Source organism: Plutella xylostella, chromosome 6 (genome assembly GCF_932276165.1).
Source record: "Plutella xylostella chromosome 6, ilPluXylo3.1, whole genome shotgun sequence".
Classification (NCBI taxonomy): Eukaryota; Metazoa; Arthropoda; class Insecta; order Lepidoptera; family Plutellidae; genus Plutella; species Plutella xylostella.
This window is the reverse complement of record NC_063986.1, coordinates 5,456,887-5,482,682: the sequence shown is the minus strand read 5'-3', so window position 1 is coordinate 5,482,682 and position 25,796 is coordinate 5,456,887. Positions and strand designations below refer to the sequence as shown.

The window sequence follows — 25,796 nt, the reverse complement described above, 5'->3', positions numbered from 1 at the left end:
TGAACAGTAGTTGCGATGATATTCAGTAGAGAGTGGTTACATCGTGTCGTGATGTCTGCGGGTTATCGCTAACGTTCATATTTACTTTATGTACATAATTATCATATTATTAAGTAACTAACAGTATTGCAGTTACAAATAGGAATTAAATTAATTTTATAATTTTAGTTAGAATTGTGATAATGTATTACCGTACAAAAAGCTGACATCGGGTCTTGAATAAAGTTTGCACGGAGTTCCTGTGGTTTATATGAAGAATGGTACAAATTTAAAGGTAAGCTAAATACCTTCTTACATAAAACATTCCTACTCATACTTATATCTTTTAAATTGATATCAATTAAAGTACCCGGATACTTAACTACTGTGTAATGAATAGAGGGTGGTGACTGGTGTGCTGTGGTGACCGTGACCTACAAAGATTTAAGAGCTATAATGTCGGGTACTTTCTCGTACAAATTACCTAATTTCTGCTGTCCTCCTTCAGAGAAATCCCAAACATAGCTGATCAACTCCTAAGGTTCCTAAGCGTCCACCTTTCGGCTTCGTACGCAACGGACGTATCGCATTCAGTATTCTTTGTATACAAATTAACACAAGTGCGTCCACTTCATTAACACTAATATTGCAAGCGAGTGTTAGCAAGTTAGTCAAAACTATATCTTCATTTCTACTAAAGACTACCTTGCTATCCTAGCTTGAAAAACTAGCCTGCTATATCCCGGGCATTACTTAAGAAGCTGACCGCACCTACCCTACCCACATGGATAGGAAGACAAAGTTTATTAATAGTAAAAGTATAGATACTTATATCTTATTTTAATTTTAACAATCTACAGGAAAGACCGCATCCTACCGACCCCACAAGTAGTTAGCATCAATGGAATAACTGTCTACAAATACACGAAGTATTAACAGAGAGAAGAGTACCTAAGGTACCAAGCTACATCACAGATTTATCTCTATATAAATTCAAGATGCAGGAAACAGCAAAACAAAACCAGCAAACAGTATTTACAGTTGAAGATAAAGAGCAAACACAAGTTACGAAATATGAAAACAATGAAGTGCCGTTTGAGGAAGCATTAAATATGACAGGTGAGGATTTTAAATATAACACCGTGTGAAAGTTAAAATTAAAAGGAAGCTATTTCAATGTCATCAACGTAAATTCTGTGTACGATTACGTATAATATAAAATTAAAAAATGCTTTCTACCTAGGTATGATCAATTGAGCAGGGTCTCTTCATTGATCAGCGACACTAATCTTACTGGCTAATTCTAGCGGGAGCTTGGATGGCCGCTAAACTAAGACTACTACGATACATATGTATATTATAATCAGCTCTTACTTCTGCACTGCTGGAAATACGACACATAGATTATTTATAATTGCAGGTGTAGGTCGCTACACCGTGGGTCTGTTCGTGGCGTGCGTGGTGACCGTGCTGGCCATGGCGATGGAGACGTTCGGCACCAGCTACGTGGCCACGGCCTGCGCCTGCGACCTGCGCCTCTCCACCGCCACCAAGGGACTCGTGTCCGCCATGCCCATGCTGGGTATGTAATACATATGTAAAACATAAGTACTATGTATGTTGACACGGTAGAACAATCCTATTGGTTATAGGGTTTAGGAATGCCTCGCTTCGCTCGGCTCTCTAGCTTTAAGGAATTTCGGGGTTGACATGCGAAGCGAGGCCTTGCCTCGCCTTGCTCGGCTCTTTAGGTTTAAGGAAATGCGGGGTCGGATTGAATGGCCTCGCTATGCTCCGCTCCTTAGGGTTTTGCATATGCCGGTTCGGATTTTGTTGCCTCGCTTCGCTCGGCTTCCTAGGTTTTAGAAGGCAATGCGTAGTTGAATAGTATATATGTCATTTTATAAAACCTTACATATATTCCACCTAATATTTTATTAAAATAAAGTGAGATACCGTATAACCCATCAGCTGAAGCTAACGACTGCAATTCCAAAACTTGCCAGGATTCCAAGCATGACCTCTCGAATCAGATAAAGAATCGTTGTGCGAATCGCCACGGCACAACACATTTAAATCGGAACACCCACTTAGGGTCTACGATGCAGAGATGTCATCTCTCACAAAGTCCTCAGACGCAGATCATCGCTCTAGTTAGTTGTGTCCCATATACTCATGAGGTTGCATGAATAGAGACTCCTCTTTTGACGTACCATCTGTACTTACATAGGCCCTTCATCCTGGGCAGTCAGTAACTGATAGGTAATTTGTCTGGCTAATCTTTTCTAGAAAAAATCCTACTAATCTGCTAATATTTCCCAGGCATAGTGCTCTCGTCGCACCTGTGGGGCTGGCTGGCGGACACGCGCGGGCGCCGCTTCGTGCTGCTGGTGTCCATGGGCGGCTGCTTCGTGGCCGCGCTCGCCAGCAGTCTGGCTAACAATTGGGTCACCCTCGCTGTCTTCAAATTTGTCGCTGCCTTCTTGTAAGTTTCATATGAATATATTCATCTGGCTTTCCCAAAATCTAAAATTCTCGAATGGAACCTTTGCGCATACTTATCCCCTCATGGTCAAAACTGCCATGTCGCTAGCCGCCATATGAATCCCATAAATAAGCACAAACTAGAAAAAGTTACGCTGCGATACTTCGTGTAGTCGGCTGCAAAGTTCTGTACTTACTTCCATTTATATGAATCAATGAGGGTGATAAAATGATGGATTAGTTAGGCTAGGTTATAACACGTGCACTATTGTGTGCTGCACTGCGCTGGTATATTATTGTTATCTAACACTTTATACTTAAAGAAAATACATATTCTGTATTTGCACTAACTAACCTACTATTTACTGTGTAATCTACTTTATTTATTTTAACAGTATTAAAACAGATTATATACCTATATTATGCCTACTTATATGTAAAGCCATCAAAGGTAAAATTATCAGTGAGTACTTATGTAGAGTTTACCTCATCGTCACTAATTTAAACATTTACTATGCTAATTATTTAAACAAATACAATATAGAAAACACAACCTTCTTATGGATCAATTACCTTCCTTTTGTACATAAAGAGCGAATTTTTAATTAATTGCTAGCTTGTGTAGTTATGTATAACTAAATATTTTATATTAGTATTAAAGAATACACTACACGCTACACGTGTAATGGCCCACCTCAGAGGACCGAGGTGGAAACTAAGCTCGCCTTGGCGGTTTCTCTAGTAATTATAGTTATGTAGAGTTTTTATGATCTGAGATATGTAGGTATCATTGTCTGTGATGCAAGAAAGGAGCATTCTCGAAATCAACTGTTCCTTAGACTTAAATACAATATTTAAGTCCGCTGACTTGACTGGCCAATCCTTTCACCATGGGACAAACCTTGGTAGGGCTCCTGTATTTATCCCCTTCAGGAATAAAAATCAATAGTCTATGGTTTGTTTGCAGTGCCTCAGCATCCAATGCGGTGTCGTACGCACTGCTCGGCGAGAGCACCCCCACGTCGCACCGACACACGCTCGTCATGATGATGACCAGCGGACTCATGCTCGCGCAGTTTGTCATGTCTGGTGAGTGAGACACTACGCATAAAGAATTAAGCTTTCACGATGGGATTGACTTTGAAATCGTTTAAAAAACTGCTGGGAGTGCCTGAATACCTAAGCCCCAAAGGTCTTACAGTACCTACCTATGTTTAATATTCTTACCCTATCATCAGCCTAAAGCAGTCCACTGCTGGACGTAGGCCTCTCCCAAAGCACGCCACTAGATGCGATCTATAGCTTTCTGTAAAAAATAACGTCTCAACAATTAGGTTGAGACGTTATATACATACAGTGTGTCCAGTAGGAAAGTTCACTTTTCATATTTGAACTACGCAGCAACGGTTAGCCTGAGGAAGTTGGGAGAGGTCTCAATCGACGCGTCAGGAGTGCGGGTTTGACCCGTTTGACGGACCAATGGAGCTTTGGACCGGAGCACAACGTGCTTTTGCTGTTGAAGCTTGCTTTAGAAGTGGTGATTCGTGCGCTGCTGCGCTTCGGAAATTTTGTTCTCAATACAATATTCGCTCAACAAGGGATACCTAAAGTGTAAGCCTTTTGTAAAAGTGGATAAAAAAGGTCAGTGAAGCTGGTTCTACCATGAATCAACCCATTCCGGGCTGCAAACCTCCTGTGCCGAGCATGCTGTACCGAGGAAAATGTGCACTGAGTAAATGATATGGCCGTTTTTTTATAGTGAGAATGGCCATGTTTAGACGGTCAATTCGGAGCGATATCAGAATGTTATTGATTTTTTATGGTTTCTATTGTAAGAACTAACCGCCTTATAACAGAAACACAGGGTTTTAACAAGATGGGACCACTTTTCATACCGAGGAAAATGCCTCCAGGGAGTCAATAAACACGGTTAGGGCACTTTTTCAACAAAAATTGATATCGACTTTAGGAGACATCTACTGGTCGCCCAGGTCACCCGACCTTACCTCATGCTATTATTTTCTGTAAGGCTATGTCAATTAAAAAGTTTATTCAAACAAACTCTGAACACTAGCGACGCTGAAAGAAAATATACGGCAAGAAATAAATAATACCTCCCCGCAAACTCTGTAAGAGTTTTTTTGCGAGTTTACGTGTTTGATTGGAAGAGTGTGTACGAAGAAATGGTAAACAATTAGACGGAATGATATTAAAAAAATAAAACCCGACGAGTTTCTAAATATTTCCATATAAAAGAATTTTTGGTTTTCATTAATTTAGTATTATTTTTCTTGAATTAAAAAAGTGAACTTTCCTACTGGACACCCTGTATGTGTGAATTGATAACTTGTAGTAAACCTATCTAATTTATATTCCAGTGAACGCGTACCCTATTCTACGACTAAGTTTCGACCTACCTCTCTACGGCAGCATGCGATATAGACCCTGGCGACTGCTGGAACAGGTTGGTTTAACAAATATACCTGAATCCAATTCATAAAACATGTACTACCTAAAATGTCCTTCATCTCTGCCAAAGAACTGAAAACTGGTACGTTAGATGGGAGACTAGTTCTCTAGTTGAAATCACGACACAGTACCTAACTATAGCGGGTAACGCTCTCCAGTCCACTGATGACAGTAAAAAAATACTCTATAATATATATCCAGGGCCTCAGCTTCCTAGTTACTAAGTTTTATCAAAGGAATAATATTACCGTTTATTATATTAGTATGATAACGCTATCCTCCCTGGTGCCAGGTGTTCGGGGTGTGGTCGGGGGTGGCTGCACTGATCATGCTGGTGTTTGTGAAGGAGAGCCCCAAGTTCTACGCCAGCCAGGGCCGCCCCGACATGAGCGTGAAGATCTTGGCGGAAATATACGCGGTCAATACTGGCAAGAGCCAGGACAGTTATGCGGTAAGTTCATGTGGTATCGTGGGACTACGATCCCAATGTTGTTGACTTTCTTAACCTCTCTGACATCTTAGGAATACTTACGTTTTAGATTGGACCTAGGGCCTAATAGGGCCTCTATAACACAACCCAGGTCGCAAGGTCAGCTTTCTAGCGAAATAATAGTTAATATCACCCATAATGAGGTGCCTCAGCATTTACTGAAAACGTACTTACTTCTCCACAATCTGATATGTTCTGCAGGTGAAGTCGATAAGTTTCCACGAGACCCTGGCGTCCACTAAGCAGACCAATGTGCTGCGATCCATGTGGGACCAGACCACGCCGCTATTCCGCAAACCACTGCTATTCAAGACTATCATCATCCTGTACATTGTCATACTTGTGTACTCTATGTAAGTACCTCTACAAGTCTGTATATGGATCAGTTTGTAGGCATGACTGTGTATAACTGTATAAGTATATCCCCTTAGCTGAATTTCGATCACGGCGGTCAACTTAACCGAGCCCAGCCATGTGCGCGGGAGTAGATTATAGTACCTCTATATACCTACTCTAGTGTATGAACATTGCCTTTTACTATCTGTTCCATCACTTTGAAACTCTATCAGTGGTGTGGTAGGTACTACCGTGTCAGTACCACTATTAGACTTACTTTACTTAAAACACTCACTTACTTTACACATTGTCCCACCCAACCAATACTCACACTACAACAAGACAAATCTCCCCACCATCAGCTCGCCAGCTTTCCTCATGTGGATGCCGACGCTGGCCACCGCGTTCTCCCGCGCCACCGCCGCCGGCGCCACTGACGCCAACTTCTGTCAGTTGTTGCACTACGCCAACCAGGCCGCGCCAGGCGTGGCCAATGGAACTGTTGTTGCTGTGAGTATATACACTGCCGGGCAATGAAAAAGTTCCACTGACAAAATTCCGATAGCAAATTTATTCAAAGATTTAATTTAAAATTGGAACAAAATATTATCGATTTTAGTTGGTAATATCCTGATGCTCTGATAAATGTACTTCAATATTGCAGAAGAGGCATTAAGCTAGCCTTTTCCGTTTAGAAGTAATTTAGTGCTTTTCTGAGTGGAACCTTTTCATTGCCCGTGAGTGTATTTGTGCTCATTGGTTCATGCATCAGCAGTTGGTAAACAAACCAATATCTGTCACAGCGGTATGTTACATTGCTTGGTTTTACCTTAATATACGTACGTGTAGCTATCCTGAATTGGTTAATGACAAACAATAACCATGAATATTTTCAATTTACAGACAACCAAATGCGTGGACACTGTGGAAGACCTAGCATTCATAACTATGATAGCGTTCTCAATAACAATGGCATCAGTCAACATGCTTAACTCGTACTTAACCCGCTATGTGGGTAAACGAGCCCTTGTGATCTTCTTACATCTACTGGGAGGGACTTGCGGCCTGGTGCTACCCTGGGTGTATAACTCTACAGCCAGTCTGATCGTGTTCTTTCTGTTTCAAGCGAATTTAATAGCTATGGGCCTTACTACAGGATTCACTGTGGAAGTATATCCTACTTATTTGAGGTGAGCGGACCTATTGTAAACCTATTTATATATATCCACTTCCTTAGGCCGTGTCCCCACTAGGCAAACTGTTAGCGGGAGATACTGAGATAGTCAGCGCGCGTAACTGCGTACTAAACTAGCAGACTGGACACTCCATTTCCATATGTATATGGAAGAGCGTACTAAATCGATACGTCGCAAACTCAGTAGGTCGCTTACAGGGGACACGGCCTTATATGTATACCAACTCCACTAGACTAGGTTGTAATGAGATACTATTGGTTGCAGAGCGATGGCGGTGTGCCTGACGATGATGGTGGGGCGCGGCTCCTCGTTCCTCGTCATCAGCTACGTGGGGGTGCTCATGGAGACTCACTGCGACTACACCTTCTACGCTTTCGGAGTCATCGTACTGTGTAAGTTTTACATCTAATCATTGCGAGTTGCGACGGACACCGCACCGCGCACTATACAGACGCTCGCTGCCGCTGTCAAATCTAATCCCAAAATATACAGTAGCGTATTTTTAAATTTGGCGTCCTGTGCCATCGAAATTTTACGCCCCATAAAAAAAATGTTAAGTGTCCGCTAAGCACAGCGGCAGCGGAAGCCCATGTTGACCAATGAATCCAACACAAAAAACTTTAATGAGGCAGGCTTCGAATCCCTCCATTCCCCGAATGAATTATCAGAATACCTTAAGTTTTAAGTTATTTTATTTTTTATTCCAGCGGGTGCACTAGTCGGCTTGTGGCTGCCCTCAGAGCTGAAGCCTGGACCCGACAGCGCGGCAGGGAGCGACGGCAGCAGCCCAACAACAGTCGAACAAGTCAAGAAGGTCTAGCTAGTCCATCAATGATGTCAATGCAATACAGGGTGCCATTACACGAAATAAAAAGAGATTATTAACTACGTATAAGTTTGATTTTTATTGCATTTTAATAAGACCTTATCTTATTAAAATATTGAATAAAAGTGACAAAATATATTGTATATTTATAGATTTAGGTACTTAACTATTTTCTGAGATCTTTTTCGGACTGACTGGGACACATTTTTTTGGCAATCTATAAGTTGTACAACTTTTACTGCCTAGTACCTAACTGAATACCTAGTACATATTACCGTAGAACCCAGAAATGAGTGTTAGAAAAGTATAATTCGATACAGCCATGACTTTGTCTACGCAAATAGTCTTTTATATTTATAAATTTGCATTAATTGTTAATTTATCATGAAGTGGATTGCGGTGACGGTGAACAGTAGTTGTGGTGACGTTCAGTAGAGAGTGGTTACGTTGTGTCGTGATGTCGCTAATGTTGTGCTTGTCCCTTACTTTATGTTCATAATTAAATAATTATATTTATTAATAAAGTACCTACCTAGGTATAATAATAGAGTTTTTCTGTAACAAATAAGATTTAAATTAATTAAGTTAGAATAATTGTGATCATGCATTATCAAACAAAAAGCTGACATTAAAGGTTCCTGAAGAAAGTTGGCTTGAATTGAATTAAATTTAAAAATAGTTAAACACAGAGAAAGGAAGCTATAGTTGTATAGCTATAGAATTTTATCTTTAGTATAAAATCAAGATGCAGGAAGCAGCGAAGCAACACCAGCAAATAGTATTTTCAGTTGAAGATAAAGAGCAAAAACAAGTTACGAAATGTGAAAACAATGAAGTGCCGTTTGAAGAAGCATTAAATATGACAGGTGAGGACTCCAATAGACCAAGACCTTCCAGAAGCTCAATATACTACCGTAAACCCGCATTTATTTCTTTTTTAGTCCAGCAAATTCCATATGGAGCAATTGGTGACCAATAGAATAGTTACAGCATCCATATAGGTAAGGTACGTGGATGGACAAAATGGGCGAAAACCCTGGAATCTCCGTTCCAGGGTCCATTAGAGAAGTTTGGCCATCCTAGGTCGCTTTTTGGCATTCTGACGAGAGATTCGGTTTCCTCGTGTTAGCGTGTACCTAGGTGACTAACACTAGGGCTGGTCTAGGGTTGGTCAACGTGGTGAAAGGGTAGAAAAATATAGTTTGGCATCAGTTGCTGATTGCCCAGGGTACTCCCGAACCTATATTATGTATAGGTAGGTACATAAGGTACAGCGTGGTGACGTATCAACCCGGGAGGGTCCTTTAGTGCACCGCCTCTATATTAAGTCCGTTGTGACAATAGATAGCCCGGTTATAAATTCCAGGTGTGGGTCGCTACACCGTGGGTCTGTTCGTGGCGTGCGTGGTGACCGTGCTGGCCATGGCGATGGAGACGTTCGGCACCAGCTACGTGGCCACGGCCTGCGCCTGCGACCTGCGCCTCTCCACCGCCACCAAGGGACTCGTGTCCGCCATGCCTATGCTGGGTATGTATGCAAGCGTTGTTGTTGTTATCCTAAGGTACCCCGGTGGTACAGAGGGCCTTTACGAGAGTGAACCAGCACGCCGTCCTGTCTTGCGCTTGCAGCTCGCCTTCCACTGTACGCCGCCATGTGTGCACAGGGCGACCGCGTCTGCGGTGGCCTCCTAACGGTTTCCACTCGAAAGCGATGGCGGCCATGTTCTCGGCTCCCCCTGAGTATGCAAGCGTAGACACGGCGAAACAATCATATTGTATTAAAAATAAACTACTTACATAATATTCTTTCGTGACGTTAATAAGAAACATTCCTCCTCAAAGGAGTATTGGTGTCGTTGCACCTGTGGGGCTGGCTGGCGGACACGCGCGGGCGCCGCTTTGTGCTGCTGGTGTCCATGGGCGGCTGCTTCGTGTCCGCGCTCGCCAGCAGCCTCGCCAACGACTGGGTCACGCTCGCCGTCTTTAAATTTGTCGCTGCCTTCTTGTAAGTGATAACTTCATTCGAATTTAAGGCAGGTACGCAGGTACTGGGCGGCCGGTGGCGAGAAATAGCTTGCGAGATATCTCCAATAGCGAAAATAATTATTTACATAACAATTTTTAAAATTTTATGTAGTTTTCTTGCGTTAGGCGCCCTCTTATAATGAAGATATATTCAAATTTATGTTTAATGATTATAGTAAAATAATCTTATGTAGAGGACATACCTATCTATTTTAAGCATAAAACGCTTAATCTTATAGATTTGAATTATTGTCGACACTTGCGTACAGTTTCTTTTTATGGGGCGGAAAATTAAGATAGCCAGGGGCCAAATTTTAAATACGCCACTGTACATCTGCAGATCTCAATTGACGGCATCGGCGTAGTGTGTGGACGTGTGGACACTTTTAGGCTTTTACCAATCACACCTTGCAATTTTGTGTGCTGCGATTTGCGATGCACTTGCATAGTCTACATCTATTTATAAAGAAAAGACATATTAGTACTTAATTATGTTAGTGTAAATTAACATACTATTTTTACTGTATTTACTTTGAAATCCACTTTATATTTGTTTTAAGAACAGTTTTAAAATAGACATCTATAGAATAATAATATCACCTATAGCTAAATGCCTTAAAGAGAAAATTATCAGTAACATGTAGAGTTCAGCGTCACTAATTTATGTCATTTACGTCATATTATGCTCATTATTTAAATAAATACAATAGAGAAATATAATTATTAATAAATCTATTAGGTACCTTTCATACAGAGCTAATTTTTAATTAATAGCTAGCTTGTGCAAGTACGTCTACTGAATACATACTTCCTATGACACGCATGACGAATACCTGAAATTTATAAATTGGTGTATTTTGTTTAAGTATATCTACATGAGAGATTTATGAAAGTACTTACTTAATAGTATAGTAAATAATCTGAAAAAGCTACGTCACGTCCGTATGTATTTCTTTCTAAGTAAGGTCTTACTTCCACTCGAATTGAGTTTTTGTGCAAATCTGCACTCCCTTCCTCCACACACTCCGTTCCGAAACATAGAACACTTCCCTGGACACTCTGTGTCCTGTTTTTTGGTATATACCTAGGTAAATAAATATCTCTACATTATATTATATTGTAGAGTCCGCGCTACCACTGAAGTCTCCTAGACTTCAGATGGTGGTGACTCTAGTTAGTGTCATTGTCTATGGTTTGCTTGCAGTGCGTCTGCGTCGAACGCGGTGCCGTATGCTCTGCTCGGGGAGAGCACGCCCGCCGCGCACCGACACACGCTCGTCATGATGATGGCCAGCGGACTCATGCTGGGGCAGTTCGCCATGTCCGGTGAGTCAGCCTCTGAAGCTTTGCTAGTCTTTCTAGGAAGTTAGTTCTTTCCACCAGTGATGTGCAGCTAATCTGTTTCCACTTGGGTTCCACTAGTGCGATTCTGTGTGGACCAATGAATATGATTATTGGATATAATACGCACCAATAGCAACTTAGCATGCCACATCTCTGGTAGAAAAGCGCTGTTACAAGGGCGTACCCAGGATTTCAGCTAGGGGGGGGCAGCTCATACCTGTTTCTAGGTATTGAAACATTAAATCGTGATGTTAAAAATGTGATATAAAACTAATAAGAACAATAATTAATAATATTAACATAACATTACGGTTATAATGTGCTTACGTTTATTTATTTTATGCTTTGTTTTTAAAACTATTAGACTGTACCATTTTAAAACATAGTAAGAACCATAAGACAAAATGTTAAGGAGAGCCAAAAAAATTGTTGTCCCTTCATTTCAATGCCCTGGTAAAACTATGATACACATCTGAACGAATGTAAGCTTAAAAGAAATGGCAGAAACTTAGCTTGACATACAATACATTACATTTTAAATGGTTTTCTGACCCTAAAACCGCCCTGACTGACCATTTCATAACCTAGTAAGGGCCATTATTGTGTCATTTAAGAAAAGTTAAGAATATATTGAAATTACAATTATTGCGGTGTCGCTACATTTTTTATATGTTGGGATCCTTCACATAATAAAATTCAAATTCTGCAGCAATTTTATATAACCGTACTATAAGTAAAAAAAATATGTTTTTGTTTTATCTAAATTTAAATAAACTAAATAGCCATAGTAAGTAGGCTCTGACATGAAAATTATTTATGACTGCCTTAAAGTAGACAATATTTCTTAAATTTTGAGCTAAAAATCTGTTTTCTATGTTTTATAAGTTGTTTTTTTTTGTTTATGCAAAATAAATAAATAAATAAATAATAATAAATAAATGGGGACTAGTAGAAAGGTTCTGACGAGAAAGGTTCCTATAGTTTTAATACAGAAGACAACATTTTCTTATGTTCTAGTTACTTTTAATCCAACTTTATAGGTCTCATTGGTTCAAAGATAAGGGTTCTGAAATATCTGATGTTTTGTTCGAAAAAAGTGTAATAATGTTTGTTCCTTACTAAAATTAAAGCTCGAAAATTGATCATTGCTGATGCTGACCATTTGAAAACCTAGTATGAGCCATTGACCATTTTAAAACATAGTAAGTAAAGTAAAGATTGAAGTGATTGGTTGCTCTTTGCACTAGGTTTTGAAATGCTTTTTCTGCCATTTTTTTTGACAGGGTGGACTTAGTAGGTTTTTGAAATTTTATTTCCTTTTCTAAGCCGTTTTTTGATATTCGAACAATGCAGTTTTGTGCGCAATCTCCTAAAATAATGCATAAATTAAAGACCCGTTTTTTTTCAAACATGGCACTTATAGGTTCTAGGTTTTGAAATGGTACAGCCGTATTAAAGAGACACATCGAGATTGTTTACATTTTGTCTCAGAAGAAGTTGAATAGGTTGTATAGAACGTTCTTCGTGGTATTGCTATTCGTCCGTAACTACATAGCACTACATGTTGTTTTCTCCAAAATATATTCGTCTTTAAGCCTAGATGACTGATTGTCTCGTTGAGAGCGGAAACTACGTTTACGAAAATTTACGTTTTTTTATCTTCTAGGGGGGGGCAGCTGCCCCCCCCTGCCCCTACCTGGGTACGCCCTTGCGCTGTTACATCTGTTGATGAATAATGAAAGTTGACAACGGTATCGGTAACTTTCAGACGTTACTGCCAATTCCAGGGTTCGAACCTCTCTTATGATAAGTACCTAAGTATATCTTTAAATTCGCCAATTTATAATAACTACCTAATTTATATTCCAGCAAACGCGTACCCAATTCTACGACTGAGTTTCGACCTACCTCTCTTCGGCGGCATGCGATATAGACCATGGAGACTGCTACAACAGGTAGGAAAATATTCGTTTAGAACCTTAGACCGCTGCTGCAGCACCTTTAGCTGGTAGGGGATAGATGATGGGGCAGGCCCGGTACAGGGTGTTGTGTCGCTCCTAGGCAGACACCTGTGTCTAGCGAATTACTTTTTACTGATAATGCTAATCATGACATCGCTTCACCGGTCTCACTCAGGCATACGGGTCGTGGTCGGGTGCGGCTGCTCTCCTGCTGCTGGTGTTTGTGAAGGAGAGCCCCAAGTTCTACGCCAGCCAGGGCCGCCCCGACATGAGCGTCAAAGTCTTGGCGGAAATATACGCCATCAATACTGGCAAGAGCAAGGAAGATTATCCAGTAAGTACAAGTAGAGTTGCTGCATGGCCGTCTCAAGTAGGAGTTTTTTTGGTATCCCGATTTAGAAGTTTACAGATTGTCGCTGGGTCTAATTAAAGTAATGCAGGGTATCTATAAGTAGTTTCCTGTCAGCATTCTAGCATAAATCTGTCTATTACAGGTCATCATTATGCCTCGAATTCACTAGGGCACAAGTTCTGAGACTGTTACAGAACATCTACGGTGCGTGTTCTCAGAACATTTTGGTAACATGTCGTGATACAGAAGTCGCGCACGCGTCCACACTCTGCAACAGCGGTCGCTAGACCTAGTAAAAATAATATACTCTATGCGCTAGACTGATGTCGCAGGAAGTTCTGTCTCGCGAGCCAAAACACGGAACATGTTCTGCGACACGTAGATGTCGCTGTATAGTCGCGTGCGACGTCGCAGAGCGGCGACACGTAGACGACATGTGCCTAGACAGGTTCTGCGACAATTTGTCGCCTAGTGAATACGAGGCTTTAGTTTCTTATATGTTATAAATCTCTAAAATTTTACCATGTTTATAGGTGAATTCAATAAGTTTCCACGAGACTCTAGCATCCAGTAAGCAGACCAGCGTCCTGCGGTCCATGTGGGACCAGACCACGCCACTGTTCCGCAAACCACTGTTGCTCAAGACTATCGTCATCCTCTACATTGTCATACTTGTCTATGCTATGTAAGTACTTTAGTAATACTTCAACCCCTACTGGACCGACGACCTTAGATAAGTAACTAGTCAGTGGTCGAATGAAGGAAGACTGTTGTGGCACTCCATGGGATAGGCCTATGCCCAGCAGTGACTGATGGTTTTGATGACGATACGAAATAAATGCTCCAATCTGAATCCACAGGTTTTCTCACGTATTTTGGTAATGACTTAATTGTTTGTATAGCTATAGAGAGACATGCGTTCCCAAAACCTAGCTTAGAAACGGTTTCAGTAGCGTTCCCATGCCACGTTGTCGAACCTGCAGTTTCTTAAAGCAAATAGGTAAAAGCGCTCTCTTACTTCTGTAATTTTATATTTCATCTTGCAACTTCCAAATACTTACGCTACAACAATCCCTTCATAATCAGCGCTCCAGCATTCCTGATGTGGATGCCATCGATCACTACAGCCTTCTCCCGCGCCACCGCCGCCGGCGCCACTGACGCCAACTTCTGTCAGATGCTGCACTTTATGGACCAGGCTACACCAAGCGTGGCTTCTAATGGAACCTCTTCACCCATAGTGAGTGTCTTTTTAGGTAAATCTGGATTGAACTAAGCACGTAAGCGATGCGTCTAGTATCTAATATAAGATATGCAAAGTACTAGCAGTGGACGAACTCCTAACGCTATGTTACCTAATGTTATGTTTTCCAGGAACCCAAATGCATAGACAAAGTGGACGACCTAGCGTTCATAACTATGACGATGTTCTCTATAACAACCGCGGCAGTCAACATGCTCAACTCCTACTTAGCCCGATTTGTCGGTAAAAGAGCCATTGCGATCTTCTTACATCTATTGGGAGGAATTTGCGGCCTGGTGCTACCCTGGGTGCATAACTCTACAGCAAGTCTGATCGTCTTCTTCTTCTTTCAAGCAAATTTAATCGCTATGGGCCTAACTACAGGGTTTACTGTTGAAGTGTATCCTACGTATTTGAGGTGAGTGTACCTTTTGTAAACCTACGTACTTATATTGCGTGTGTTGAACTGCCTCTGCGGTCTAGTGGTAGAAGCTCTGCTTAACGATCCAGAGGTCCCGGGTTCGATTCCCGGGTGGGACCATCAATTTGTGTTTCTAAATTGTGTTTCCAAGTATAGAAGGCTGATAACCTGATGTCCGAAACAGTGAAAAGAGCCATACTGTCGGATGGGCATGTAAAGCAGTCGTCCCTACGCCGAGCTCTCTCCAGTCGTGTCGGTTAATCCGTTCCATTGGGTCATGACTCATGAGGGTGATGGAACAGATAGTGCTCCTGTGTATTGCGCACACACTTGGGCACTATAATCGAACGGGCCGCCGCGCCGTGGTCGAAATTCGAGTAGGAAGACATTATTATTATTATTTATTTTATTGTGTGTACATATAACATACTTACTTACTCGTCCTACTCGTCATCATCGGTTACAGAGCGATGGCGGTTTGCCTGACGATGATGGTGGGGCGCGGCTCCTCGTTCCTCGTCATCAGCTACGTGGGGGTGCTGATGGAGACTCACTGCGACTACACTTTCTACGGTTTCGGACTCATCGTACTGTGTAAGTTTTACATTGCCAGTCAGTGAGAGATTTATTAATATTATACGCAGTTTTGTTAGTAGACTACGTAGCCAACGAATCCAACACAAAAACTTATGGGGGTTAGTCTGAAAACAAGATCATATTATCATTAACCAATAATATTCCACTGATGGACATAGACCTGTCGTAAGCAGCGCTAGAACACACTGGCCTCTCTCGTCCTCATCCAGCCACTACCTGCCAAAGGCCGTGAGTCCACCGGGCTGGAGAATATATACCACGCTGAAGTTGCCTTCGTGGTCTCCACTCGTGAACTCGTCTTATTGATTCTTCGGCAGATATGACCAGCCCCTTTCGTAGCCTATTTTAATGTAAATACGTAGCATATCCTGTAATTCAACTGTATGATGTGCCATCTACAGAGGTGTGTGCGTGGGCTTCGAATCTCACCATTCCCTAAACGATCCTCAAGACCTAGTAAAAGTTTTCAAGTTTTCTGATTTATTCCAGCGGGTGCAGTAGTGGGCATGTGGTTGCCATCGGAGGAGAAGCCGGGTTCCGACAGCGCAGGGACCGATTTCAGTGATACACAGTGGACAGTTGAACAAGTCAAGAAGTTCTAGTCCATCGAGAATCTCCATTATGTCCAGTGTCCACACAGTACGTACGTAGTTACAGGGTGCCATTACACGAAATAAAAAGAGATTATTAACTACATATAAGTTTGATTTTTAATTGTTTTTTTACAGAGAACTTATCTTATTAAAATACTGAATAAAAGTAACTAAAAGATATTGTTTATTTATAGATTTACTTATTTTTTTACAATCGAAAATAATAACATATAGGTATAAGTAATTAATGTTCTAAAAAAAACCTTGATTACTAACTTCTATAATAACTTTTATTTTTGAATTTTTAATAATTTATATATATTTTTGTTTTAATAATAGTATCATCCCTTTATATATATTTAATATAAACTTTTGTTTGCGTCATCTGTATACGATTACATTAATTATAGCTACAATTATATAATGATATACAGACGTGAGGAGGTGGCCTCGGGCGGGGCTGGAGCAGCGAGACGCCTTGCGGCCGCCCGCCCTGAGCCCTGGGCGGACGGCCGCTAGATGAGGCGCTCGCTGAGCCAGATTCAGGAGTCGGGCGGCGGCGGCGGCGGCGGCGGCGGCGGCGGCAGCGCCGGCTCCGTGTCGCGCCGCCGCACCTTGCCGCGCAGCTTCTTCAGCATGGTGGCCTGCAGCACGCGCGAGCGGTGTGAGCGGCGCGTCACGGGCCCGGCCCCGCGGAGGCACCGCGCTTGGTTTTCTTCAGCATTGTGGCCTAAACACACGTGACGTCACCGTGGAGCGCGCCCGCCGGGCCCGCGCCACGGCCGTCCGGCCCGGCACGCGACGCCCGCACCTCACACCACACAACTATCGCTATGTACGCATGTACCACCTCTCTAATTTTGGAATTTTGGTGCTGTTTGGAGTTTGAGTGCTCGGGCGTTACGTGACTCGGGGGGATTTACAGCCAATTCGTTAGAAAGGTTAGTTTAGGGGTACGATTCGAGTATCGAGATGTTGGCACAAACAAACGAGCACATGCAAACGTTAAAGTGGAGGGGGCTTACCTTTAAAGCGGATTTGAGGACGACTACTTCACTAGGCGCCGCAACCCACGGCTCGCCATCTACTTGTACTGGAATCTCGCTCTTCAGGTTTATTTTGATGTGACCACCCTGAAATGAGAACATAAGTTTTACTCCATCATCAAAACGCTTTTATTCAGACATTCAGGCCACATAATTATATATCATCCATCGTCCCCACCTGTGCTATCCGCATGGCGCCGCGCAGGCCGGACTGGATCTGGCCGAGGTGCACGACGCCGGTCACCCCCACCACCTCCAGCATCCCGTCCCAGTGGTTCGGCTTGTTGAACTGGTCGTCCTTCTCCGGACCCCACGGGTTCGCGCCCGAACCCCAACTGGAAGCATCGCAAACATATTCAGAATAAAGTACCTAAAGTCATCGTAATATCTAAAATATGTTCTGGATAACCTCTTTGCTTCTAACCCATGTCTATTACTCCATTAATACCTACCTACCATTATTAAAGAGAAAAGGCAGTAAAGTTCACTGAAAGAAGCCACTGAAGTCCCATGGTACCTTTTACTAAAGAACCAAGGTACTTATATTGACTAGGCGAGTTGTTTATAAAGATCATGATTTGGGTCGACCTTTATTACAAGCCCAATCTAAAAATATTGTAGACCTGTCCTTATTGTGTCGTGAATCTACTATTATCAGCCAGCAACGGGACCCACCTGAGTATATTTAAAATAATGATTCCCTCCACTGCGGGTAGCTCCACATGCTTGCCGTCCACCTCGAGCCGCACCGCCTTGTGCAGGTCCTTGCACATCTTGCGGCCCACCATCTTGCGGAGACCCATCTTTACGTACACACCCTTATTACGTAATCTGTTGGAGAGGAACGCACCGTTAGATTCCGCCGAAATCTGGGAGTAGAGCTAACTGCAGCGAGTTTATACGTATATATGTTTATTAAGTATATAGTATTTTTGATTTTAAAAGATGCATGTCAATTGCGAAATAACATACTCAAAGATCTTACAGAGTATCATGAAACAAGGCTTTAAATAGTTAGTTTGTATTTTACTTCCAAGAGTTATTATAAAAAGTTAATGGGTTATAGCATCCCTCTTTCCTTGCCATGGTTAACTTAAGAAATAAGGATAAGGATTAATGGGCAAAAAAATACTTCCAAACCTAATTGTTTAGTCGCATAAGTCGCCTAGTAACTCACCTGCTATTAAACTTATTAGGGTTTTCCTCTCTAGCGTTATGGAAGTCGAGGCAGAGGTCCGCGTCTATCCCGATCCCGAAGTAATTGTTCATGACGAGGATCTGCGAGTTGTCCTCGCTCTGCGACCCGGCCTGCACGGACGCTGTGAACAAACCAACTGTGAGACTTGACTCGGTTGCTCATGGTCGAGATATTGATGGCTGTAGGACCCACAGTTGGTCTGGAGTTGCGGTAGGAGGATTCCACTGTTGTTAAAATGTTTGAGATATGGAGAGTTGTGTAGTTTATGTAGATACATTAAGATAATTATAGTTATGAAGAATTAAGATGATTGATTTTAAAACAAAACAATTTTGTGGCTGTATATAGTCAGACGATTGAACCTAAAGGCAACTGAAAAGAAACCGAAGGTTTACCAGTAGTTATAATCCTATTTATAGGCTGATCTGATAATTTAATGTGATTGCCTACATATGTACCAAGACAAATCCTTCCAAATTTATTGATCGATGATGATGATTATATTTTGATGATGGACGTTAAAATCGTGAAGCGGAATGACAATGCATGAATCCGTCAATCCTCATCGTATCGCGCTGTAAAACAAGTTGGACTACCATCACGATCCTATCCTCAACCCGGTATTCCACCAACTTTCACACGCCTGTCACTTACGGAACTTACCGGGCAGCTGCTTGGACAGCTCCTTGGGCTCGTCCTGCTTGTCCTCGGGGTGGAAGACGACCGTCCAGCGGTCCAGGCGGATCTCCTCTGCGTCGATGACGTCACGGAGCAAAGACAGCGGGTCCTCGCAGCCCGTGTAGCCGGAGCCCCAGCGGAGCACCCGCGCCAGGTCGTTACCTGCGAAAAGGCATTATGTTTTGCCAAATTACACACTGCACTACTGAGACTTGGATGATTTGAAGTGCTGTATGCTTGTGCAAGTCAACTGACTTACACAAGAAAGGATAGAAGAAATCTCAAAGCTTCTTGGCTAGCATTTCCATATCGTACGAACGATAGAACCTCAATGTTTCGATAAGGACTGTAACATATCATGTTCGAAGCCAGATCAAACAGTCTATCTATCTATAGGCCATAGCGTATGTTTCTTTATAGCCAGTAATACCGACCTGTCCCGAGTGGTACGATGGCGCAGGGCGGGTTGGAGCACTGCGAGTCCTGGCCGACGTTGTCGAGGCACTGCAGCACCCAGCCGATGGTGCCGTCGCCACCGCAGACCAGGATCTTGTAGTTAGGAATGTGGCGAAACACGTACAGTCTGCAAAAGGGCTCTGAACTTAGTGGAGGCAGACTAAATACGGATTTACGTTGTGAAATATAAGGGAAAATACCAGAGAGAATTTTCAGAGTATTTCAGACCTTTATAATGAAAGTAGTAAACTGTATAGTTAAATGGATGAAATTAAGTATGTAATTGCTAATAGTCACGATACGACTAAAGCAAAAGTCTAGATTCAGAATTTCGTGTATGTTTTAATGTTTCAGTTTTTATTTCTATAAACATGCCTTTAGGTATTGATTGGATGCTTATTATTCACCATTGTTAAATATCCAAGATAAGTAGCAATTCTGGTAGAGTCTAACAGCAGAAAAATCAACTTACCCAGGCAATGGACCTCCGTTCTCCAGGTCAAACACCTGGTAAGGGTTAAGGAGTTTCCGGAAGGAGGATATCAGCTCGAGCCCCTGACATCCTCCAGACTTGACGTTCACGAACACAAGCAACGGCTTGACGTTCGCGGGCACTTGAGAAGGTTCGATGCTCGGCAAAAGCATCACTGCGGAAGGATGGTGAGTCAGGTATTTGTTGTTTATCACTTTTAGTGTTTTAGGAGCTGCAAAGTACCTGATCGTATCAGAATTCTTGAACTTTACGGTACCAGCAAGGCAGTTGGTATTGATGTGAAGTCTTGGCTTCTGTGTATTTAGGTATTTAACTTTCGTTCCTAATAACACAGAAGCCAAGACTTCACATCAATACCAACTGCCTTTCTGGTAATAAGCTCATTTTAAAATTAAGAGTGACGCCTTCTATACGTTGTATCTCTATTGTCTTTCCACTGTACCTATAGGCAGCTAATAGCTTCTTGGTCTTACCTAATAAATGTTTATCTTCATATCGGGCCTCCCGCAGCAGCAGCAGCGCGCGCACCGCCTTGCTCGCGTCCTCGTACGTGATCACCATCGAGCCGTACTCGTAGTAGATGGGGCCGATCGAGTTGAACTTCAGGTCTAGGGGATGATGAGGGTTGGTTAGGTTAAGTTACAAACGTAAACGTAAAACGTAGACGTTTTGGGGGGTGCTGTAGGTGGATGTGTCATTTAGCCAGTCTGGCTGGTCCAGAGACGTTTGAAATAGACATGGTGTCGATATATGATCAAAGTAGACTCCCGTATCAAGAAACACACTAATTAATAGTATATTAGAACACCTCCAACGTACAGGCTGGTCATTTAATACCTTGTTAATTGTGTGTTTGAGCCTAAAACAGCTAAATATCTGTACTACATCTTTGTTTCAACTTAAGTGTAGGTACCCTAAAAGTCACAAAACACCCACCAGCTCCCAAAAACTCGACGAGTATGTTCTCGTAGTTCCTCTCCGACAGTCCCGGGGGCAGCGAAGCGACAAACAGGGCGAGCGTGGGCCCGTGCGGGTCGCGCTTGGGCTGGAGGTAGAACCGCGCCAGCTCCATCCGCCGCACCGACTCCTTGGCCAGCCGGACCACGATGCGCCACGGACGCTCGTCTTCGCTGAGCACCCGTTCTGACACTGCGGGAGGGTGCATGGTTATGTATAGGCATGCCTTCGAATTCTTGGAATGGTGGAAGGATCGGAAGGAGTTCTTGAGATTCCTGGAAATCTAAATGTTACAAATGTTATAAATGGCACAAATAGGATTGTAAGATGATTGTGTTGACTGATTATAATTATTAAATTCTTCATTCTCTGCCAGTTCCAGTGATAGTGTGATCAGGTTGCTTTTATTTTTATTTTAGTAAAACTATGTACAAGATTGTGGTGTATCGTTTCGGCTTTGGTTCTTCCCTTAAAAATAGCATTATAACTACCTCCCCGATCCAGCAGTATCTCCGAGCAGCGGTAGTCGTCCACGGCCGTGCCGGGGTCGAGGCCGAACCGCTCCAAGGCGGACGCCATGAGGTCCGCCACCGTGTGGTCTCCGTTGCAGGCCACCGTCACGTACGTGTCCTGGGTCGCGCCAGCTATGCGACCCGGGTACACGCGCACCTCGCCGCCGCCTGACTCCGGCTCCCTGGGGGAAGGTGGAAGTTAGAGATTCGGGACGTTCGGGGATTATGAGTGACTAAACACTAGTAGTGCCAAAGTATAAAAGGATTGTGAATTGACGATGGTGCTGAACTGAACGAAAAGTTGTAAAGTTCTAGAAAAAGCTCTCTCTTTCCTTTCCTTTCTTATTTAGGGTGGTGAATGGTGGGCTGTTCCCATATTGACTTAATTGTTGCTGACAAAGCACATCGCCACATCATAACTTAAAAGGCCTATGACAAAAAAGTATACTAACTTAAACCGCAAGAACAGCGCCGGCCGTTTATTGGGTATCCTAGTAACATGCGCCAGCGGGCAGGGGTCCCGCAGCACGGGCTCGTCGCCGGCCAGAGCGTCCGTCAGCTCAAACTGCTCCGGGTCCCGCGCCACGTGGAACGCCCTGAGGGCCGCGGACACCAGCTCGCGCTCGCCCCAGTTGCGGCCCACCACGACGCCGCGGTAGATGCGCCGTAGCCACGCCACCTCGCCGTCGTACACCTTGATCACTTCTGCGGATGGGTAATGCCCGTTGGAGTGAACATTCTTAAGATATGGTCGTAATAATGTATTCAAGGCTGAAACGATTTTGAAGTATCTAACTAAAAGCTAAGAACACAGCTTGTACTCCTCATAATGGAACAATGAAAATTATTGCCAGAATAGGCTCGTGGATTTGCGCCTCATAATGGGTCGGAGGCAGCTTGCGTTGTTATAACTCTTAGTAATTCAAGGGCAATATTATTAATTACACACAGCAAAGATCTGCACATGTCCCTAAGGGCTTATTATGCCTCGACGAAATATAACATTGTAGCTAAACACAACAGCCTTACCTTCATCTCTATCATCAGGCGTGCGGTCCCGGTGCTGCTTGCTGTGGTCGGGGCGGTGGTCCTGGTCGGCCGGGGCGCCCGTGGAGCCGCCAGCGGAGCCCGACCGCGCCTCGCAGCCCGAGCTGAACTCCTCCGACACGCTCCTCGCTGCAACACCCGCATCGCTCACATACTCCCCCCGCGGCCCGCCCTACGCCACGTCGCGAGCAATCGCTGTTTTGGTGGACCTTGATACACTGAACGTGGATGGTTTGTAGTAAAATCCCATGCTTCATGATTTCCATGGTAAAGTCAACTTCTTCATTCTTTGTGAAATGACCAAAAGATTTTTCGTTAGGAAAAAGCTTCTTATTCCTGATAGAAAATCCTTTTTTTCAACTTTACAGATGTTTTGGGGATTTAAGATGGGCATAACTAATATTATGTTCCCTTTGACTGGACTATCTAGACAACCAGCTGATCCCTCTCATAGAGGATGTAGTGGCTCAGAAGGAAGTAGACGAATGAAAATGTAAGTGATAGATACGTTCAGTTTATCAGTTAGGTTCCAACAGGATTGCTTTTGAACGTTGTAGGTATAATGCTTGCATGGTCGTGAATTTGCGGTTTGGAAGCACGTAACCACAGATTATTAATTCATTTGGACAAAGCTTTCATTTGTTCGATAAAAAGCTCCGACTATACGCAATAGGTTTACAAAACCTGCGGTCTATTTTGCCTCATAGAAGTATATTTTATGTTACTTACTAAAAGTGAATGAATGCGTGTAGGCGAATCTTTTACCGCCATTGTGGTCACAACTTCTACTATTATGCAACTTTGTTCGAACGATTATTCCATAGCCCATATCGATATATTCTATCGATAGGCTATAGGAGCAATACATAGGCAGAGTAGCTTAAAAAAGCTTAAATTCCGTACTTGTACGTTATTGTAGGGAATGGGGTCATTCATAACCACATAAAGCGTGAATATATTGAACTACTACTATTTTATATTATTTAACTATTTAGATGGTACACTCATTTAGTTAGGTATTAGTTTATTATTGATGATTAATTTCTTTACAAACAAACATTCCACACGATCAAGGACATAATTATAAACAAAAATAATGGAAATGAAAGCCTGAACGGTTTGAATGGACAAGATGTTGGTTCTCATCTGCATCTTGTCCTGAAATAAACACAGTAAACTGTCCTGTCATGTGGATTTGCTTTCGGTTTACGAAATAAAAAAACAGCTTTGCTGATAAAAGTTTTCAATGTCTGGGCTGTTAACATTAGGTACCTACCTAGGTTTATTTTTAAGTGGCAATCATATAAGCTCTACAAAGGTAACTGAGGAGTTTTGTAAACATATATGTCGGTAGATACTGAAGATATAACTTTTATCAGCAAAGATAAACAAAATGTTATTGAAACACACATGTATAGCTAGCAGCGCTGCTTGCAAATGAATATAACACGTAGATATATATCTTTTTGTATTAGATATGTATATTATTGAATAGACAGTACATTTTTATAAGTATAATATTGTATTGTGTGTTACCTTTGCCGGTGGAACACTGTAGAGTGCTCGTGGCCATGGGACTGCCGTGCTATTGTCTCGATATTATAACTTACAGAAACGACGGTAGGTTGGTGACATTCAAACGAAAGGCATGTTAATAATGATCTTTCGTTTGATACTTATAACATTTGTAACTATCTAGAAACTATTAGAGCATCACCAACCTACAGTCATTGAAAAATTATTAAACTGTAAAAAGGAAGGTAAAATAGTTTTAAGTAGGGTACTCTTGTCTTAGTTTATGAATGTTATAAATTCATAAAGGCAAGATTAAATTCGTCTTGTGAGTGAAATGCAAAATAATACATGCTGAATGCATATTTGTATATGAATTATGTAGTTACATAAATATATTTAAGCCAGTTTGTTAGTTGTAAGAAGTTATATAAATTATTGATTTAGGTACGTATAAGTAAGTTATATTTAAGAAGAAAATAAAATTAACATAGTTTGCAGTTCAGAAAAGCACATAGCAAAAGCTGTAAATGTGATCAACTTCAGCGAAATTAATTGACTTCAGGAATACTAGGTCAGGAATGGTAATTAACGAAGACGTTGAATATCGTAGACCTAGGTCGAAGTCAGATTACAAAACATTGTTAAATAAGTTCCAATTGTCGTCGCTATAGTTGTTTGAGTGGTGTAACGATGACTCGGCGTTAAGTTCGCTGAAGCCGTGCGGTGCGCATGCGATGCTCGGTGCTCGTGGTACCTCGCGAGTAGGGCGGCGAGGCGCCCCGGTGCGGCGCGCAGGACGCCGGCAGCAGCCGCCGCGCCAGCCACGCCAGCCGCCGCGCGCGCCGCGCCCCGCGCTCGCCAGCTGCCCAATAACACCGCTCACACACCCACCGCTTTTAGCTCGACACATGGCCCCGCGATTCGACCGCCTCTACACTACGGGAGCGGCTCACGGCTCCGGCGTAGACCATGATTCCACACCTACACTACTCCTCATCATTTTGCAGTTGCAGTAGGTACTTGTAGAGGATAATAGAATTGATTTTGTATAGAAAAATGCTCGTGTATTTGCTGTAAGCTTTAAGTATAGAAAAATATGAAAAGTACGCTTAAATTATGATAAAAAGATTGTGGTGACGAATGATATCTCAAAAGTGCTAGAAACCAGATCGCGAGTGATCGACTCTCTACTTGGTAAGAGAAGCATGGCCTACTCTACTCGTAAGAGGAAGCGATCGGTCGCGAATGGCGAGGCGCATGTAACGGGCGAAAAGCAGAATGGTGCCCGTTGCGTTGGCTACGCTGTAAAGCGTGACACTTACGGCATCCGAAGTCCCGCTGGGAAGGCGGGGGTCGAACCTGGACCCCTATGATTGCCTCCATGGGCACCTCCGTCCGGGGGATCGACACCGCCGACGGAGGCAGGAAGATGGGCTGAAGCATGCCGAAGTTGCATTCTTCCGGCAACAGCCCGCGGCATCCCGCGTGGCACTGTGAACCAACACAATCAACTCATCAGACCATTGCTTCTGGTGGACACAAAGCGACATCAACCAACTCATGAGACCATGGCTTCTT

At 42.8% G+C, this 25,796-nt stretch overlaps 4 protein-coding genes across 9 annotated transcripts in view; 3 read left to right on the top strand and 1 right to left on the bottom strand.

Annotated features, from left to right (window-relative positions):
- The first annotated feature begins 977 nt into the window (after positions 1-977).
- LOC105384544 lies at positions 978-7,807 on the top strand. The gene is made up of 11 exons (XM_048621828.1): positions 978-1,098; positions 1,400-1,561; positions 2,302-2,464; positions 3,431-3,552; positions 4,842-4,927; positions 5,225-5,383; positions 5,624-5,775; positions 6,121-6,268; positions 6,662-6,948; positions 7,219-7,346; positions 7,662-7,807. The coding sequence occupies exons 1-11, from the start codon at positions 978-980 to the stop codon at positions 7,772-7,774; spliced, it is 1,641 nt and encodes a 546-aa protein (XP_048477785.1). The 3' UTR covers positions 7,775-7,807.
- Positions 7,808-8,500: 693 nt separating this feature from the next.
- On the top strand, positions 8,501-14,738 carry LOC105384067 (synaptic vesicle glycoprotein 2B). Its single transcript, XM_048621827.1, has 8 exons — positions 8,501-8,646; positions 9,147-9,308; positions 9,623-9,785; positions 11,010-11,131; positions 13,019-13,104; positions 13,286-13,444; positions 13,996-14,147; positions 14,549-14,738. The coding sequence occupies exons 1-8, from the start codon at positions 8,526-8,528 to the stop codon at positions 14,736-14,738; spliced, it is 1,155 nt and encodes a 384-aa protein (XP_048477784.1). The 5' UTR covers positions 8,501-8,525.
- Positions 14,739-14,783: 45 nt separating this feature from the next.
- On the top strand, positions 14,784-16,417 carry LOC125491491. The gene is made up of 3 exons (XM_048633635.1): positions 14,784-15,123; positions 15,593-15,720; positions 16,213-16,417. The coding sequence occupies exons 1-3, from the start codon at positions 14,882-14,884 to the stop codon at positions 16,323-16,325; spliced, it is 483 nt and encodes a 160-aa protein (XP_048489592.1). The 5' UTR covers positions 14,784-14,881; the 3' UTR covers positions 16,326-16,417.
- Positions 16,418-16,538: 121 nt separating this feature from the next.
- LOC105384536 (diacylglycerol kinase theta) overlaps positions 16,539-25,796 on the bottom strand; it is a 40,367-nt gene continuing 31,109 nt past the window's right edge. For 2 of the 6 annotated variants that reach the window (XM_048633627.1, XM_048633632.1), the window contains exons 5-19: positions 25,541-25,709; positions 24,973-25,080; positions 22,686-22,832; positions 22,109-22,361; positions 21,636-21,838; positions 21,124-21,336; positions 20,661-20,795; positions 20,167-20,341; positions 19,673-19,821; positions 19,224-19,400; positions 18,540-18,696; positions 18,038-18,193; positions 17,541-17,697; positions 17,342-17,449; positions 16,539-16,960 (exon numbers count right to left, since the gene is read on the bottom strand). In XM_048633627.1, the coding sequence (XP_048489584.1) occupies positions 16,859-16,960; positions 17,342-17,449; positions 17,541-17,697; positions 18,038-18,193; positions 18,540-18,696; positions 19,224-19,400; positions 19,673-19,821; positions 20,167-20,341; positions 20,661-20,795; positions 21,124-21,336; positions 21,636-21,838; positions 22,109-22,361; positions 22,686-22,832; positions 24,973-25,080; positions 25,541-25,709 (2,409 nt within the window). In that variant the 3' untranslated portion in view covers positions 16,539-16,858. Of the gene's footprint in view, positions 17,047-17,341; positions 17,450-17,540; positions 17,698-18,037; positions 18,194-18,539; positions 18,697-19,223; positions 19,401-19,672; positions 19,822-20,166; positions 20,342-20,660; positions 20,796-21,123; positions 21,337-21,635; positions 21,839-22,108; positions 22,362-22,685; positions 22,833-24,972; positions 25,081-25,540; positions 25,710-25,796 lie in introns of all 6 variants that reach the window. The other 4 variants (XM_048633630.1, XM_048633628.1, XM_048633631.1 and 1 more) reach the window with 4 other exon arrangements.

Bases quoted from the DNA above. Each gene is read 5' to 3' on its own strand.
- LOC105384544 (XM_048621828.1), top strand. From the start codon at position 978: ATGCAGGAAACAGCAAAACAAAACCAGCAAACAGTATTTACAGTTGAA. The intron at 1,562-2,301 runs GTATGTAATACA...AATATTTCCCAG, and splicing joins GTCCGCCATGCCCATGCTGG to GCATAGTGCTCTCGTCGCAC. The intron at 6,949-7,218 runs GTGAGCGGACCT...TATTGGTTGCAG, and splicing joins GTATATCCTACTTATTTGAG to AGCGATGGCGGTGTGCCTGA.
- LOC105384067 (XM_048621827.1), top strand. From the start codon at position 8,526: ATGCAGGAAGCAGCGAAGCAACACCAGCAAATAGTATTTTCAGTTGAA. The intron at 8,647-9,146 runs GTGAGGACTCCA...TATAAATTCCAG, and splicing joins AGAAGCATTAAATATGACAG to GTGTGGGTCGCTACACCGTG. The intron at 11,132-13,018 runs GTGAGTCAGCCT...TTTATATTCCAG, and splicing joins GGGGCAGTTCGCCATGTCCG to CAAACGCGTACCCAATTCTA.
- LOC125491491 (XM_048633635.1), top strand. From the start codon at position 14,882: ATGACGATGTTCTCTATAACAACCGCGGCAGTCAACATGCTCAACTCC. The intron at 15,124-15,592 runs GTGAGTGTACCT...CATCGGTTACAG, and splicing joins GTGTATCCTACGTATTTGAG to AGCGATGGCGGTTTGCCTGA. The intron at 15,721-16,212 runs GTAAGTTTTACA...GATTTATTCCAG, and splicing joins TTTCGGACTCATCGTACTGT to CGGGTGCAGTAGTGGGCATG.